This window comes from Leopardus geoffroyi, chromosome A3, assembly GCF_018350155.1.
Source record: "Leopardus geoffroyi isolate Oge1 chromosome A3, O.geoffroyi_Oge1_pat1.0, whole genome shotgun sequence".
Taxonomy (NCBI): domain Eukaryota; kingdom Metazoa; phylum Chordata; class Mammalia; order Carnivora; family Felidae; genus Leopardus; species Leopardus geoffroyi.
In genome coordinates, this window is record NC_059336.1 from 17,895,534 (window position 1) to 17,912,428 (window position 16,895).

A 16,895-nucleotide genomic window follows, 5' to 3' on the forward strand; every position below is an offset into this window, starting at 1 on the left:
GTCCAGCAGGAGAGAGAAGGCATTGAAGCAGTGATGTACAAGGTTTTGGTGTTCTTTGCTGAGCTGAGGCCAGGCTGAAGGACAGCGGCCCTGGTCCCTCCCTGTGATGGCCAAGTGAGGACATGGGCGGTTAGCACATGGCCCAGGAGTAGCCTGCAGATGGGGGAGGCGGTCCTAACTCCTGGCACCACCAGCGGTGGGGGAGGGAACCACATGCTGGAAACACCAGCCCCACCGGGTTGTAACATCGGTGCCGTGCTCTGCACTGCCAGATGCTTCTCCAAAAAACTGTTCTGTCCACTCACGAGTCCTTGTTTTACAGATAAGAAAGCTCGAGGCTGCCACTGCTTGTTCTAGACCGTATGTTCTTAACACAGTGTTACCACCCACAAGAGATGAAAATTGGCTCTTGCAGGGACCAGGATGCTCAAAAACCTTCCTCTTGTATTCAGATGCATAATAAAGCATACAGTACACAAGCAGCCATACAGATACATAAAGAGTCCATATACAGCTATCCAGCATACCTGTAGAGTTAAAACTTCATGAGGGAGATTGAGGGGGGAAATGACTAAATGGGCTTCTTAGGAGGTGATCATGGCAAGGGAAAAAGGGTTGAGAAACCCTGGTCTAGACCAGCACTGTCTAGCCACTAGTTATATGTGACTGTCGATCACCTGAAATGTGGCTAGTCCGGATGAAGATGCTGTGGGAAGTGTCAAATTACACGTACCAGATTTCAAACACTTAGGAGGAAAACCAGGATGTAAAATACCTCATTGATCATTTTGTGAGGATTATATGGTAAAACAATAACATTGTGAATATCGTAGGTGATCATTAAAAATTAATTCCATCAGTTTCTTTTATTTTTCACGTGGCTCCTAGAAAACCTAAAATTACAAATGTGGCTCACATTGTTTCTTTTTTTTTTAATTTTTTTTTAATTTTTTAAATTTTTTTATATTTATTTCTGAGACTGAGACAGAGCATGAGCAGGGGAGGGGCCGAGAGACGGGGAGACACAGAATGCGAGGCAGGCTCCGGGCTCCGAGCTGTCAGCACAGAGCCCGACTCGGGGCTCGAACTCAACGAACCGTGGGACCATGACCTGAGCCGAAGTCGGTCGCTCAACCGACTCAGCCACCCAGACGCCCCTCACATCCTGTTTCTAGTGCTGCTGCAGACAACTTTCTGCCAGGATTTGTACTTGAGTTTTCTGACTCCCTCCTGGGCTGTCTTGTTATCCCACAGCTGGCTCCTCAGAGAAGATCCGCCTACTGTGTGACTTTAGGCATTCCCCTTAGCCTGTCTGAGCCTTGGTTTCTCCCGGGTGCTTTGAAAATGAAAAAGTTCCTTCCAGCTGTGAGGTTCCACTGTGGACCCAGCTGAGGGCCTGGGGTCACCACAGGTAGGAGGGTGTGGGCTCCCCGATGACCTGTTTCACCAGAAATCACACCTCCCTAAATAGCAGAGCTTCCTGCTGTGCGTCTGTTTCTGGGAAATAACCACATGGGCAAGATTAGAAGAAGGGAAAGCTTCCAACCCAAGACCAGCAAAGAAAGGCTTAGAACAAATGACCATTTTACCCAAGAAGGGAGAACCAAAAAACAAAAGCTTCCATTTCTTGTGAGCAGGAGGAGACAGAACCAAAAAGGCTTTCACAAAACCTTCCCCTGCCAATAGGGACTCATAAAACATTTTACATATGTGCTCTCTTGGAGTGGATTGATGTTCAGGTCTCCAATATGCCCACCCTTGTATTCCTTTCCTAATGCCTAACTTGAGGGGGAGGGGGGAATAAAATCAATTCTATTTTAGTTTCATGAGGAAGATGCTGAATGAGAGGAAAATGCAGTAGTGTGAAACTTGAGCCTTCAGCCCCCTGCTGCCCCAGAATGTGTTATTATGTGATCAGTGAAGCTGTCCTCAGAAAGCCCTCTGGAATCTACCCCTGCCTCAGCCTTCTAAGGGGGAGGCAGGAAGCTCCAGATGGGAAGGAGAGACCCTCTGGGGCGCTCTGGAATTGCAGTCTGGCGGCAGGTCCCCTATCACCCTGCACCCCCCCCGCCCCTTCCCCCCCTCCTCCCCCGTTCTCCAAATTCATTCCACCCCAGTCCTCCTGGACTTTGGTTTCCATAATTCCCAGCTCTCTAACCTGAGCTCTCCCCATACCTCCACATTCCAGCCATGCCCTCTCACTTCAGCTAAACCTTCAGCAAACAGGTTCCCACAGTAGAGTTTCTGGTGTCCCAGCGTCTGGAAACAAGACGGGCCCGTCTTCATGAGGACAGCAGAGCCCTGAGGCGAAGCAGCTGGAGTCTAGACCCACACTGCCTGGGTTCCAAGCCTGCTCTGCCTCTCACTGGCTTTGAGAACCCTGGAAAGCAACTTCTTCTCCTTAAGCCTCAATTTCCTCATCTGTAAAATGGGGCTCATAATGGCACTGGCCCTCCTAAACTTGTGATGATTTAAGTGAGTAATGTGTGGAAAGTGGTTGGCATGGCTCCTGGCAGATGTTGAGTGACAATAAATATTAACTCCTATCATTATTATTATTGTAATGAATTTCTACAAGAAATTTCTACAAATTTCTACAACCCTCTGGGAGGCAGAGGGTTGAGCCTTCTGACCTGTGGTTCCCACAATTCCAGATTAGCCAATCAATGTGTTGTGCACATTTTGGGCGAAAATACCACACAAGGGGTATGCCTTTGTCTATGCCGTCTTATCAGGAGGCATCCAACGTCCATATTTCTCATTACTGGAGTTGCTAACTTTGATCACGTGGTTGGGAAAGTAGCATGCATTTATTGTGTTTCCTTTTTCGGGATATAAAAGTGAATAAAATGTTACCCATGCTCCCAAGAAACTCTCAAGTCTGATGGACACATGGTGTCCTAGCTACTATTGGCTATAACAAACCATGCCAGAATTTAGTGGCGGAGAGCAACAACTTTATTCTGCTCACAGATTCTGGGGGTCAGGAATTCAAAAGGGCATGACAGAGATGGCTTGTCTCAGCCCCATGATGTCTAGGGACTCGACCAAGACTCAAATGACAAGGGGTGACCAGACAGAGAAGTGGAATCCACTGAAGGCTTGCTCACTTACCAGTCTGGTGCCGAGATAGCCTGGATTCAGCATCTACACACGGCCCCTTTCTGTGCCCCACACGTCCTCACTGCTTGGCCACCTCTGATACGACAGCTTAGATGCTATAGACCTAAGTGTCCTCCTACGGACAGGTCAGAAGCTGCATTCATTGCCCTTATGACCCAGCCTCTGGAGTCACACAGCATCCTTTCCCCTACATCCTATTTGTGAAATCATTCACAAGTGGTCCCAGACTCAAGAAGTGGGACATAAGCCCCATGTCTTGAGAGGATGAGTGTCAAAGCATGCTGGCCATTTTTAAAAATCCACCAAAACATGGGAAAGCACTGAAGGATCTTTCTACTTATACAGGTTTGGCAACTCAGCCCCAAGAGGGCAAGAGCTTCACCAACTTGGGCCTCTTAATTACCAAACATGTAATTTAATCGAGGGCCAACTATGTACCAGACAGGTATGGACCCGGCTGCCAGGGATGTTCACCAAGCCCCTCCATGGGGTGGCAGGCCCACACAGACCCACCACAAAGCCTTGTGGTCTCACCGTTGCACAGGCATTCCCCCCTCTGGCAACTGGTCACACATGGACGTGCACAGAGGGCCCAAGACTCAAGGTGCAGGGCAGAGTGAAAAATGCTGGACTTTGGCATCACAATGACTTCAGTTCAAACTCAACTGTACCACATTCTGTGTTTGTTACATTTCCATCCTTAATCCTCATTTATTCAGTAAACCTCATTGACTCCTGTCCTGCGCCAAGCTGGGTGCTGGCCATCACAGCAGTAAACGAATAGAAACCAGACCTTGTCCTCCGTGAAGGATTCCCCCCGCCCCCCCAGGCTGTCTCTGCCAGCAAGGCCTGTGGGTGGCACTGTAAGCTTCCAGGGAGCAGGGTCAAGGGATTATTCAACTTCTCTCACATCTCTGCGCCCAAAGCCAACTGGAGAGGAATTGGTCACGCAATTTAGCAACTTAACCAGGTTAAACTCAGCAGAACGGAAATCAGCTGAGTGTGAAGTTGGAAGGCGAGCGGCTTACATTTAGAAACCCAAGAAGTATTGCAATGCAGACTAGAAGCAACTGGGAATATCACTAGACAGACTCATTAAGCAAGAAGGTTTCTGTGAAAATGACAAAATCATAGCACCCAGGGCACCCCAGCATGAGATTAAAAGCTGAAAGCAAGTTCAAGCTTCCTATTATTAAGCTGCATTATGACAGTTTAGGAAGAAAGATTTTAGAGCCATCAGAGTTTCTGGTGGCTCTGTTATGGGAATCTGACTGTGCCTTTGAAATTCAGAGCAGTTTGACAGAGTGAAATGATCAGAATATCCCTCCCTTGTGAGGACCCTGAGGAGGGGAGAGGCAGACACTGAGAGTAGCCCAGGGATAAGGATTAGAGGGGCTGTGGGGTGGGGGGCGTGTACTGACAGGAACACACTCACCTGCAGTCTGTCCAGGAGCTGAAGGGCAAGGTGTTGATTTAGGGAAGGGAGTGAGGTGCCCAAGGTAAGCACTCAATTAATGTTAGTTCCTGTTATTACCACCTGCTGACCAAACTTTGCAGGTTGGGTTGCTGGGTGGTGAATATTAATGACCCTGGGACAACTGGATTCTGAGCTTGCTTTCCCCTAGTGTTTGATCCCAGAGCCACCAGGAAACCAGCCAAAGTCAGTGAACGGGATATTGATTGGAAATCAGCAAAAGCCATGTTGGGCAAACAAGCCAGCTTCCTTCTACAACAGCTCTCTGATCCTTGGCAACCGAGGGTATGCACACACGTCTGGAACGAGCTCCCTGCAGGGCAGCTGCAGGACCGACCGACCCGGCCATTGTAGGCACCGTGCCTTGTGCTGGCAGCTCCAGGGAAGGAGCGCAGCCCAGACAGGTGCTGGCACAGCAGACCAAACCCACAGCCTGGGCCTCTGACCCTGGGAACCACAGAAGGCTGGCAAGCCCTGGCAAGTGTTAGCAGAGTGCTTTGGCAGGTGAGGTTACAAAAGAGAGTTGAGGCACTCAACTCTCAGTAAGTGGTGGTCTGGGGTTTCAGCATAGGTTCTGCGAGACAGAAATCCAGTGGTCTTCCCTCCCCCACTCTTCCCGTTCCTGAATGTCGGCAGCCTCAGAAGGACCAGGCCAGGGGACATTCACAGATCTTCCCATTGGTGTTCAGCCTTAGAAGTCTCATCACCTTCAGCCCTGGTGCCAGTGTTGGCTCCTCCTTACTCGCACATTTGTGGGGATCTTCACCAGCCAGACATTCTGATCAGTGTATCTGGGATAGGCCCATGAATCTGCATCTCTAACAAGCTCCTAGGTGATGCTGATCTATCTTGCCTATGGACCACAATTTCAGTAGCACTGTTCTTACGTTAGGGTATGACCCTGTATCTCTCTTAATAGCCTACCATCTCCTTTAATGGCTCTCTATTACCCTCAAGGTAAAATTGAAGCACTTGAGTATTCCCAAAAAGCCTTCCACGACCAACCTCAAAGCAGGACTGTCACATTCTGTTGCATAGTTCGTGTACTGCACAAAGACACACCACCAAGAGGGTGAAATCCACTAAGCACCGCAAAGCACTGGGCTATATTTGCCCGTAGGACTATGATTAGGCATTAAGAAAGGTATATCTTTTTCTTGTCACTGAGGCACCCTCAGCTCACTGATGTATGGGGGGGAGGGGGGGTGGAGGGGAGGCTGGGATGGAGAGGGCCTCCATCTGCCTGGAGAGGTGCCTTTTCCTAGTTTGCACAGAAGCGCTGCATAGGCCGGCAGCCATCCTCCCAAGAGCATCTCTGCAGCTTCCACTTCCTCCACTGTCCTGTCTCCCAGCTTCTCTCACTCCTTTACCTGGTTAACACCTTCACACTCTGTGGGGAAGACTTTGTGGCCCCGGAAACCTTCTCTGTCACGAGAAGCACCGTCCCTTCCTTCAGAGCAGTAATCCTCCTGTGTCTTTGCCACTCCTTCCTGTGGGTGTGCCTGTCTCCCTGACGGGACTATAAGCTTCCGAAGGCTCCCCATGGCTCAGCATGGGCCCCAGGCAAGAGCTCAGTGAATATCTGTTGTAGACTCTATTCTGCAGCCACGAAGACCTCACTGGTGCCAAAACCCAGCCTGCCACTTTTTGTTGTTGTTCCTTAAACATTTTATTTTGAAGTAATTCTAAATTTACAGAGAAGTTGCAAAAATAGTGCAGAAAAAAAATAGTGCACAACTTCCCTGAATGTTCATGTTTACGTAGTCATGGTACAGTTATCCGCTCTGAGAATTCACATCAGTGCTTTACTGCTGACTAGCGTGCAGACTTTTTTCTCAGATTTCCCGAGTTTTTCCACAGGTGTCCTTTTTTCCCCTTCTAGGTTCCCATATAGCATTTAGATGTCACGTGTCCTCCTCCTCCTCCTCCTCCACTCTGTGATAGCATCTCAGTCTTTTCTTGTCTTGATGACCTTGACAGTTTTTAAGAATCCTGACCAGTGTTGACTCTGGGTGTGTCTGGTCTTTTTTGTTGTTATTGTTGTGGTTGTTGTTGTTGTTTTTATTGATGGGCTGAGATTCTGGGGCAAAAGCCCACAGTGGGTGTGCACCCTTCTCATCACATCATACAAGGGGGCTCTTGAGCTCAAAATGACTTTTCATTGGTATTGTTGACCTTGATCACTTGGTTAAGGTGGTGTCTGCTGGGTCTCTCCTCTTTAAGCTAGTCTTTTTCCCCTTTTATCCTAGGTCTATTTAAAGTGAGTCGCTAGGGGGAGGGCACCTGGGTGGCTGCGTCAGTTAAGCATCTGACTCTTCAACTCAGGTTATGATCTCACAGTTCATGGTTTCCAGCCCCACATTGGGCTCTGCAGTAACAGTGAGGAGGCTGCTTGGGGTTCTCTCCCTCCCTCTCTGTCCCTCTCCACTCTCAAAAATAAATAAATATTTAAAAATAAATAAAGTGAGTCACTAGGTCCATCCTCAACCAGAGAGGAATTAGGCTCCCCTTCCTAGGGGGGAGGGATGCCAAAGAATTTTTTCTGCTGCTGAAGCCACAACAGCAGCTAGTAACTCTGGGGGAGATGAAGCTGTGCAAACATTTTATTCCTCCTCAGCGTGGTCCACCAGCTCCAGCATTCACTCACAACCCTGCCTGCAGCCGTTACCACTGTAGTGCTCCCGTGGTCAGCTTCCTTCCTTCAAGCATGCCATGTGAGGGCACGTTTCCTTGGCACAGGCCACATTGTGTAATTCTTCTGCTTAATCCCCTTCATGGTGAAGGGTCCATTTCTACCACTGTCATCCCTGGCTGCCCAATCAAATCTCCTGGAGAAATTGAAAACGGTACCAATGTCAAGGCCTTTGTACCCAGAGAGTTTGATTCGCTTAGTTCAGGGTAGGGTGCAGGCATTGATACACTGTTTAAAAGGTCTCCAGGGCATTCTGTGCTTTGGAGTCTGGGCTGAGGAACATGGGCCCAACCCAACACTGTGGCAGCTTCTCTGGATGCCTGTCCTCACTCTCTATGGCAGAACTGGTCACTCCCAGATCTGTGCTCCTCCAGGACTTGGTTTCCTGCAATATCCATTAATGCCTCCACTTGTCCCCAAAGTCAGGAACTGGGTCTTCTTCACCGATGTTTTTTCCAGAGCCCGGAGCAGAGTCTAGCACAGAGTAGGTTCTCGGTGAGCATTTGTTGATTGAGAAAATGACCCCGCTTCAACAGAGGCAAAAGCAGTAGCTGTCTGTGCACAAAGTGGCAAACCCATGCGTTCTTTTGCTGGCTCAACAGTGTTAGAAACACCGGGAGCAGCAGTATTTGTGTCATTCACTATCATTTCTCTGCTGTTGTTACAGTCCTCCGCTCTCAAGGAAAAACAAGGGCCCCATGGCCAAGAAGTCACTGGCATGTGCATTTCAGCCATCTGTGCATTCACGCTGTTGCAGAAGGAACATGTTTGCATTTTATTTTTTAATTTTCAGGAAACCAAGAGACAACATTAACACTTCTAACAAGAAGGGATTACCTTGAATAGATCTCTTTTTGGAGATCACCAAGATGGAGGTCACCAAGATGGCTAAGACCATGCCTGTAACACTTTTATAGTGGGTCCAAAAAAGGACAAAATATTTTAACCATTGTTTTTTTTTTTAGTTTAAAGAAAAATAAAGTTAATTTAACTGTTTTTAAAATGAACTGACCGTGTTGGTAGCCTTGTTAAGACTCGACTAGGTTGAGACCTCCAGGATATGGGCTGGAAGCCATTGGGGGAAAGTTGGGAGTAGATGGGATGCATAACTTCAGGGTGCTGACATCCCCCTCCCCCACAGGGCTTAAGACGAAGACAGCATGGGCATAGCACGAAGGTGCTAAGCTATAGGGGATGCTTCTGGAGCATCAAGCTGTAGGAGGGCTGGTCTTGATGCAATTTATACTACCCCACTGCCAGCTGATGCTGTTAGGGGTTGCCTCCACTTGGGGTCATCTGTTGTTGAGTGAGCTCTTTGAACAGCCCTCTGGTCCTCCCAGTGCATCTCGAGGTAGTCTAGTAGACTTATCCAAGTTCTTGCCGCATCATGGCACCCACATTCACACGCGAGCTGAGAGATGAGACCAAGGTGAAGTAGAGGCAGCAGAGAATGCTTCATGGTTCCCATCTGTTCTTCTAGCATACCACCTGATAGCACACATCACTTCCCTCACGTCAGCTTTGACTTGACACCTCTCTTGGCCTCGGTTTCCACAGGTAAGAAATGGGAATGACCATAAAGAGCCCACATCTTCTTTTTGAGGATTAAATGAGACGGTGTTTGTGTGAGGCCCCCTCACAGTGCCTGGCACAGAGTGAGTGCCCCCAAGTTTTGTTTTTGTCCCGATTGCATCTTCTGACCCTCCCCCCCCCTCCCCTGCTTCTGTATTCTGGCCACTTCCTTCATCCCTACTTTATCTCCTATCTTCCCTCAACCCTCATGTAGCATCTCATTCTCAGGACAAGAATCTTGTCAGCTCTGCCATCTGAACTCACCCCGTGCTCAGCCAGTGCCCGGAGCGTGGCATGACCCCGTCTCAGTGTGAGTAAGAAACAGGCCCTTCCTGATGGGGCTCTTCGAGGAAAATCATTGCTTCTGTTCCTCCTGCCTCTCTTGCCCCATCCTCTGTAGCCCAGGGTAGAAGGGCTGCTTGCTTCTCTGGTGTGCTGCAGCCAGAGCCTTGATGCAAAGGCAAGAGAAGTCATTTGTGGACCCCCTGGAGCCTTACTTCTGAGCAGAGGGGCTGCTTTCCAGGAGTAAAGAAGCAGGGGTCGCTCTGCAATATAAAACGGAAACTGAAGTTAAGATTATGATTTAACCCTTGAAGAACCCCTAACCTCAGGGAAGTTAAGCAAATTGCTCAAGCCACCCAGCTAGTTTGATCATTCATTCATGCGTGCAAGGGGAGGAAGTGTGGAACAAAATCTGCCTCAGATCCTTGCCATTTTGGAGCTTAGAATCTACTACAAGGTTCAGCAGACTCTTTCTATAAAGCACCGGAGAGTGAGTATTTTAGAGAGTGTGAGCCGTAGGCCCTCTGCCACAACGACTCAAGTCCCACCCTGGTAGTGGATAAGTAGCTGGAGGTGATACATAAACGAGTGGTGTGGCTGTGCTCCGATCCACTTTTACTTACCGAAACAGATGATGAGACCCATTTGGCTTCCTGGCTTTACTTTTTCAACTCTTGGGCTAGTGAAACATTGAGTGAAACAATTGCATGGTTAAGTGTAAAATTAGTTGTTCAAAGGAGAGAGATGTTATTTGGGGGAACATAAAGTAGGTGGACTGGAGAGTCAGAGGAGGCACTCATGAAAAGTGACATTTGTGGGGGGAGAGTGCCTTTAATTTATTTATTTTCTAATTTCAGTAGAGTTAACATGCAGTATTATATGTTATGGTATTATAGGTTTAGCTGTACAATGTAGTTATTCAGCAATTCTTTTTTTTTTTTTAATGTTTATTTATTTTAGAGAGAGAGGGAGTGAGACAGAGTACAAGCAGGAGTGGGGCAGAGAGAGAGGGAGACAGAATCCAAAGCAGGCTCTAGGCTCTGAGCTGTCAGCATAGAGCGCAATGTGGGGCTCGAACTCATGGACCATGAGATCATGACCTGAGCCGAAGTTATATACTTAACCAACTGAGCCACCCAGATGCCCCAGTTATTCAGCAGTTCTGTACATTACTCAGTGCTTATCATGATACATATACTCATAATCCCCTTCACCTGTTTCACCCATTCCCCCACCCTCACCCTTCTGGTAACCATGTTTGTTAAAACATCATTTTAAGTGTGATGTAAGGATAAGGAGTCATTAATTGGGTGAAAGGGAGGCATGGGAAGGGAAAAAGTGTTCTGAGCTGACAGAATAGTTGGTGCAAGGGCCCTGTGGCCAAAGAGACTGCAGCTCTTTTCAGATATTGAAATAGAGTCTTGGAATGCAGGAGGGAGGGGAGGGGAAGCCAGCTCATGCAGAGAGCTGATGAAAACCACAGCATAAGAACTTGCTCTTAATCCCAAGAGCAATGGGGGACCACTGCTTTTCTGATACTAAGGGGTAATGTGACTGGTTCTCCTTACAAAGTGCTCATTCTGCCTTCTGGCCAGGAATCTCACTGACAGCAATCAAAAGAGACTCAGGTTGACAGGCAGCTCAGCACCCTTTCTCCCACAAACTTCTAATTTTATGTTTGCCGTTCTAACAAACCTTGCGTCTCCTCCACTTCCAAAGATTCACGTTACGTTATACATTTTACGGCCACAAGCTCCATCCCATTCCATTTTTCTCACCTTCTGGCTTTCCTTACCCAGTCCATCCCCCCACTAACTTCGTAAAACTTGCAAGTTAAATTTTTCAGAGACTGTTTCTGACAAAGCAGTGGGAATTAGATTTGGTGAAGCCCTTCATAAAAAATTGAAGGCACGCTATATTAACATACATTGATTTATTCATAGTGTTTCATTACAAGTAAGTGAGGATCCTGTAATACCAGGAAAGGTTAGGAGAGCAGGGGAGCGCGGTATATTATATTGACAGCTCGGTGGAAATTGAGTCGCTTTTGGATTGAATTTGGAGTGCAGAAAAGGAATTGGCTAGTAAATAAGGCATGAGTTTTACCTCCCAGTGTCTGTATATCAGTGTGGTTGCCACCAGCCCAGGCAGGGGGACGGGGACAGAATTTCAAAAGGATGCGTGAGCACTGGTAACCTGGGCTTGGCTGCCACCCGTCAGAGCTCTCTGGGTGTCTCTGTTCTTGCATCACCAGGAAACCTGAATCCAGCTGTACACTGGAGACTCAGCTCCCCCATTTGCTTGGCTCACCACTGCCGGTCACACTGGGCTTTCCTCAGTTCTCCCAAGACTGTTCCTACCCCGGGCCTTTGCCCCGGTGGTTCCGTCTGCCGAGACCCTAGAAGGTTTCACTGCTGCTCTGACTCTGTGTTATCCTCTGCCATCAGCTCACTTCTCCCCTGAGATACCTCCCTGAGCACACTGTCTTAGTTTGGTGACCCTGAGACACCAAGAGGTGGGAGTGGGGAAGGGAAAGGAAGGGACAGTAGCCAGTGATGGATGTGTTTCCCAGCCAGCTATGTTGGAGGCAGTCGGAGTGGAATCTCTCCAGGAAGTCCCCTGGGATGCTGCAGGAGTGTCACATGGGAGGAGCCCAGGGACCGTGTGCATCAACTACCATCATTCTAGCCGCTGGGGGCGCCAATTACCCAGCGCAGGCGAGTGTCCCCCCCCCCCCCCCCCCCCCGCCCCAGGACAGCCCTCAAGCACAGAGAGGCAGATGGTTGCCTTGTTTCTCTCTGAGAAGCGGAGCAGGTGGGGGTGACCAGAGGGAAAGCTGGGGACAGGTTCACTGAGGACCTGCAGGACAGGTATTCCTGCCCAGGCTTTGCTTGCAAGGTGCCCAAATCCTTCAGCTCAGTGTGTTTTTCCTCTGGGGCTTCCTCTGCTCCGAGGAGTCCAGTCTGTCTCCTCCTCGGCACGTAGCGTCAATTGCTACTGCTTGACAGAGAGAGAAGTTACCTCTTTCTCTAAAACGCGTGGCGCCCTTGCCAGAAAACGCAAACGGCTTATTTTTGATGTGAAGTTGGTGTGTTCCTGTTTCTGTCTGGGTTTGGCCTTCCTGGCACATAGAAGACATTCTTGACCGAAGACAAAGTGATAGCAGGTGTGTGTGTCGTTGACCTACATTGCTCAGAAAGGAAGACACCTGGGCACGGGGTCAAGCTTGTGTTCACATCGGCTGTGTATGCAACAGTTGTGCAGTGCAGGCCCCAGGGTGCAGGTGTATGCAGGACACGTTTGTGAAGGAACAAGTGAATCAGTGAGTGAACGCATCCTTTAGTTAATGCGATGTTGTCTCCGGGCCGGGCAGCAACTTCTAGAGTAGGGAGCACAGCTTTTAGATCCAACAGACCTGGGTTTGGTCGTGTGTCAAGGGTAGAACCCTGAACAACCATGAGAATGCATGGCCTAGAGCTGCACATGACAGCCCGCACGCCTCTCACAACCACAATGTGGAGCGAAAGAAGCCGGACATGGAATACGCCCTGTATGCTTCCACAGATAGTACAAGAGCAGGCAACACTAGTCTGTGCTGTGTGTAAGTCAGGATAGAGGTTATACTTGCTGAAGGGTGGTGGGGAGGGATTGGAAGGGGGCACGCAGGCTACATCTTGGTTCTGGTAATGTTCTTTCAGCCGGGTGCTGGTGATACATGTGTCTGGTTAATAAAAATTCATTGGACTGTATAGTTTCTGTATGTATGTTATACTCTAATTAAAGACATTTTTTTAATGTTTATTTTTCTTTTTGAGAGACAGTGTGCAAGCAGGGGAGGGGCAGAGGGAGAGGGAGACAGAATCCAAGTCAGGCTCCAGGCTCTGAGCTGTCAGTACAGAGCCTGATGCGGGGCTCGAACCCACAAACCGTGAGATCATGACCTGAGTCGATGTCCGAGGCTTAACTGACTGAGCCACTCAGGGACCCCTAATAAGACATTTTTAATAGGACAAACTAGATGAAACAAATAAACATACAATCCTGTGTTTGTCACTTTAACAACTGTGTGACCTGCAAATGTGGCACTCAAAAGTGTGATCTATGGGGGCTGGTGCTGGGATGCCAGCGGTTTTTGTTACTCTCACAGCAGGGTAAGTGCAGAAATAGAGCGTGAGCACTTAGAAGCTCTCATGGTCCCTTGACATTGCCACAGCCCCCCGTGTGGGAGGAGTGGGCGTGTCTGGTTACACAGAGTACAGGCCGGTGTGGCTATTACCAGACTCACACGATGAGTCCCACGCAATGGGGTCTGCAGATCATTATGGGTCAGCAATGGATTGGGAAACACAAAACTGGGCCTTCACCACAGAAAGTTTGGAAAGTGCTGACTTAATGCAGGTTACTTTCAGTTGAGTCTCCATTTCTCCAACATTTATTTTTTTTTTTTTTTTTTTTTTTTCAACGTTTATTTTTGGGACAGAGAGAGACAGAGCATGAACGGGGGAGGGGCAGAGAGAGAGGGAGACACAGAATCGGAAACAGGCTCCAGGCTCTGAGCCATCAGCCCAGAGCCTGACGCAGGGCTTGAACTCACGGACCGCGAGATCGTGACCTGGCTGAAGTCGGACGCTTAACCGACTGCGCCACCCAGGCGCCCCTCTCCAACATTTAAATGAGATAAATATCCTGATGCCCCGAGGTTTAGGGAAGAGGAACAAGATACCGCGTGAGAAAGCAGCAGAGAGCACGATGGGGAGGAAGGGGCGAGGAGGCTGCATTCTTAAGTGGCCTTCCAAGCCATTCTTGTCAGACGTCACACATAAACACTGCTCTACAGCTGTGCTGTCCAATGTGGCAGCCGCTGGCCACACGGGGCTACAGAGCTTTTGAAACTTGTCTAGTCCAAATGGAGATGTGCCATAAGAACAGACTACATACTAGATGTCTAAGACTTAATATGCATAATAGAATCTAAAATATCACATTAAATGTTTATGTTGATTACAGGTTGAAATGCTAATACTCTGCATATATCAGGTTCAACAAAATGTGAAAATTAATTTTACTTTCTTCTTTTACTTTCTTTTCATGTGCCCACTAGATGATTGAAAAGCGTAGGTGTGGCTCACATTCTATTTCTGTTGGGCAGCAGCACTCTGGAGCATGTCCACAGTGCTCTTGTGAGGCTGGGACTATCTGTAAGGTGGACGATCCCAGCAGAACTTGCTGTTCAAACTTACATGCCTCCTTCTCCTTTGCTCTCCTGACATTCCCCTGGATGAGCTCCATCTAGCTTCCCGCGCGAGGTATTTATTTGTTTGTTTGCTGGCTTGTTGTACAGATCAACTACAAGGCTGTTGGCTCGCTGGACCCGAGTGCCGACCTCTCCAGCCAGCGGGGGAAAGTGTTCAAGCTCCGGAATGAAACCCACCACCTCTTTGTGGGTCTGTACCCGGGGACCACCTACTCCTTCACCATCAAGGCCAGCACAGCAAAAGGCTTTGGGCCCCCTGTCACCACTAGGATTGCCACCAAAATTTCAGGTATGTGTCTTAGAAAGGGGAAAGGAAGAAGGGTGGTCTGTTTTTTCCCCATTCATAATTTTCCTGGGAGTGAAAAAGGGCAGAGCCAGCTGTCACCTCATGGTATTGGAGCAAGCAAGAGGATGCATCCCCTGGCGTGTATCACTGTAGTTTGTGAAGAAACCAAATCCACAAACCTCCTGAAGTGTAAAAAACATACTAATTAGACTAGACCAGAGGGAACACTAAGTGATTCACCAAATAATTTATCATACAATTGCATTAAATAGGACGTCTTCTTCCCATACAAATTCGTTTGTAAAAATATGATTTCTTTTCAAGAATATTCCTTTTGGCAGTACAGGGCACAGCCATAGGTTCTCATGAAATGTTGGATGGATGGATGGATGGATGGATGGATGGATGGATGGATGGATGAATGTTACAATGCCATGGATGTCTGAGATTTCACCCGCCTGGTCACCAGTAGGGTCCCCTCCACCGCCAGACACATTCAACACGGAATTACCTCAGATCCCATTTTACAATTTACAAGTTTTGCAAATACCTCTGGCGTGCATGCGTACGTATTTTGCATAGACACCCACAGTGGTTTTTGCAACTTAATGTTTTCACTTATCTTTATACCATAAGCATCTAACATGTTGGTACATTGCTTTCATGATAATGTTCTGTCAAGCGGATGGACGTAATTTAATTAAACATTCCCCTGTGGTTGCATGTTTTTAGAAAATAACTCTTCAGTAAACATGTTACAGAATACAGTTTAATTCCTTGGTTTGGATTATAACTTTAGGATTAAATTCCAGAAATTGAAATACTGAATTAAAAGGGCTATGAGTTTTAATAGCTCATCATACAGATGGCTAGATTAGCTTCCCAAGGGATTAGATTACGTTGTCTTCCCATCAGTCGGGGATAAGAGAAGGGAGGGTCTCATGAAAAAGAGAGAGAGAAAAGATAAGAGGAACTAGTTCATCACTGCTGTAATTTGCATTTCAGATGTGTTTAAGGAGGTCGACTCTGCTTTTACATCTTTGTTAAGTACTTACACTTCCTGCATTCATCTGTTTATGGTGTGGAACTCTTTGATTGCTGAGGGCTAGTGGCCACATCACTGCCATCCTTCCCCTCTATCTTCTGCACCTTGAAGGGACCCACAGGCAGGTTGGAAGGAGAACTGTGCTGAAAACCTGGGATGCCATGTGACTCTCGCCCAGCCCTTTCCCAGTGTCCTCCTTCTGGCCATCCTGGGTGTCTTTAGGAATGGCAGCAGGGGAGGTAGTTAGCAGGAGTTCTGTGCTGAGTGCCCTCCTCTCTCTGTCCAGCTCCATCGATGCCGGAATATGACACAGACACCCCGCTGAATGAAACGGACACGACCATCACGGTGATGCTGAAGCCTGCTCAGTCACGGGGAGCCCCTGTCAGGTGAGGAGGGTTCTTCTCCTGGATTTCGTGCTTTTTCTTCTCTGCACTGTGCAGTGCCCATGAACAGGACTGGCTAGAAGTGAGGCTTCTGGAAAATGAGAATCAGCAGCCCCAAACTCAGTTCAGGGGGTGTCACTGGGCCAAGAGTCTCTCCCGCAGCAGTGAGGAATTAGGATGGGTTCAGAGGGAACATGCTGATGGGGACATGAGGAGGGCTGGGAGAGAACTTCCTGGAACACACCTATGGTCAGTTTATTTAGTGGGGTTGGAGGCCTGGAAACAGAATCTCCTGGAAGGATATCCTTTCCATGTATGATTGCCATAACAGACACATGGACCCACTTGCTGAATTCTACAAACAAACTAATCATGTAAATGGGACAAGACCTCCGGGCTGGTCCAGTTAGGGCCTTGGGGTACTAGAGTCCCTCAGGAGGACTTGCAAGGTCATACTGCTGACTTTCACAAGAGGTTATTGGAGTTGAGGAGCATACTTCTGGCCAAGGCAGTGCAAGTAGTTCAGTAGCTAAGCTGAGCCAGTGCAAGTCCCCAGGCTCACGGTTGCCAGGCAGGTGGGCATCTCTTGGAACTGCACTCTGCACAAGGGCAGTGGCTTTCAAATTGGCTCAGTTCAGTTAAACAAGCATGCATTGAGTATCTTATCTACCAGGAATGGTGGGGCACAAGGGACCCAAATGATTCATTTGTTCGTCCATTCCTTCAACAAACACCTGTTGAGCAAGTTGCTCAGGGCCAGGCACTGTTTAACCGCTTGGGA

At 48.3% G+C, this 16,895-nt stretch overlaps 1 protein-coding gene across 15 annotated transcripts in view; it reads left to right on the plus strand.

The window, feature by feature from the left end:
- Positions 1-16,895, plus strand: part of PTPRT (protein tyrosine phosphatase receptor type T) — a 1,070,511-nt gene that overhangs the window by 758,867 nt on the left and 294,749 nt on the right. For all 15 annotated transcript variants that reach the window (XM_045444560.1, XM_045444565.1, XM_045444561.1 and 12 more), the window contains 2 exons: positions 14,485-14,686; positions 16,015-16,117. In XM_045444560.1, the coding sequence (XP_045300516.1) occupies positions 14,485-14,686; positions 16,015-16,117 (305 nt within the window). The remainder of the gene's footprint in view (positions 1-14,484; positions 14,687-16,014; positions 16,118-16,895) is intronic.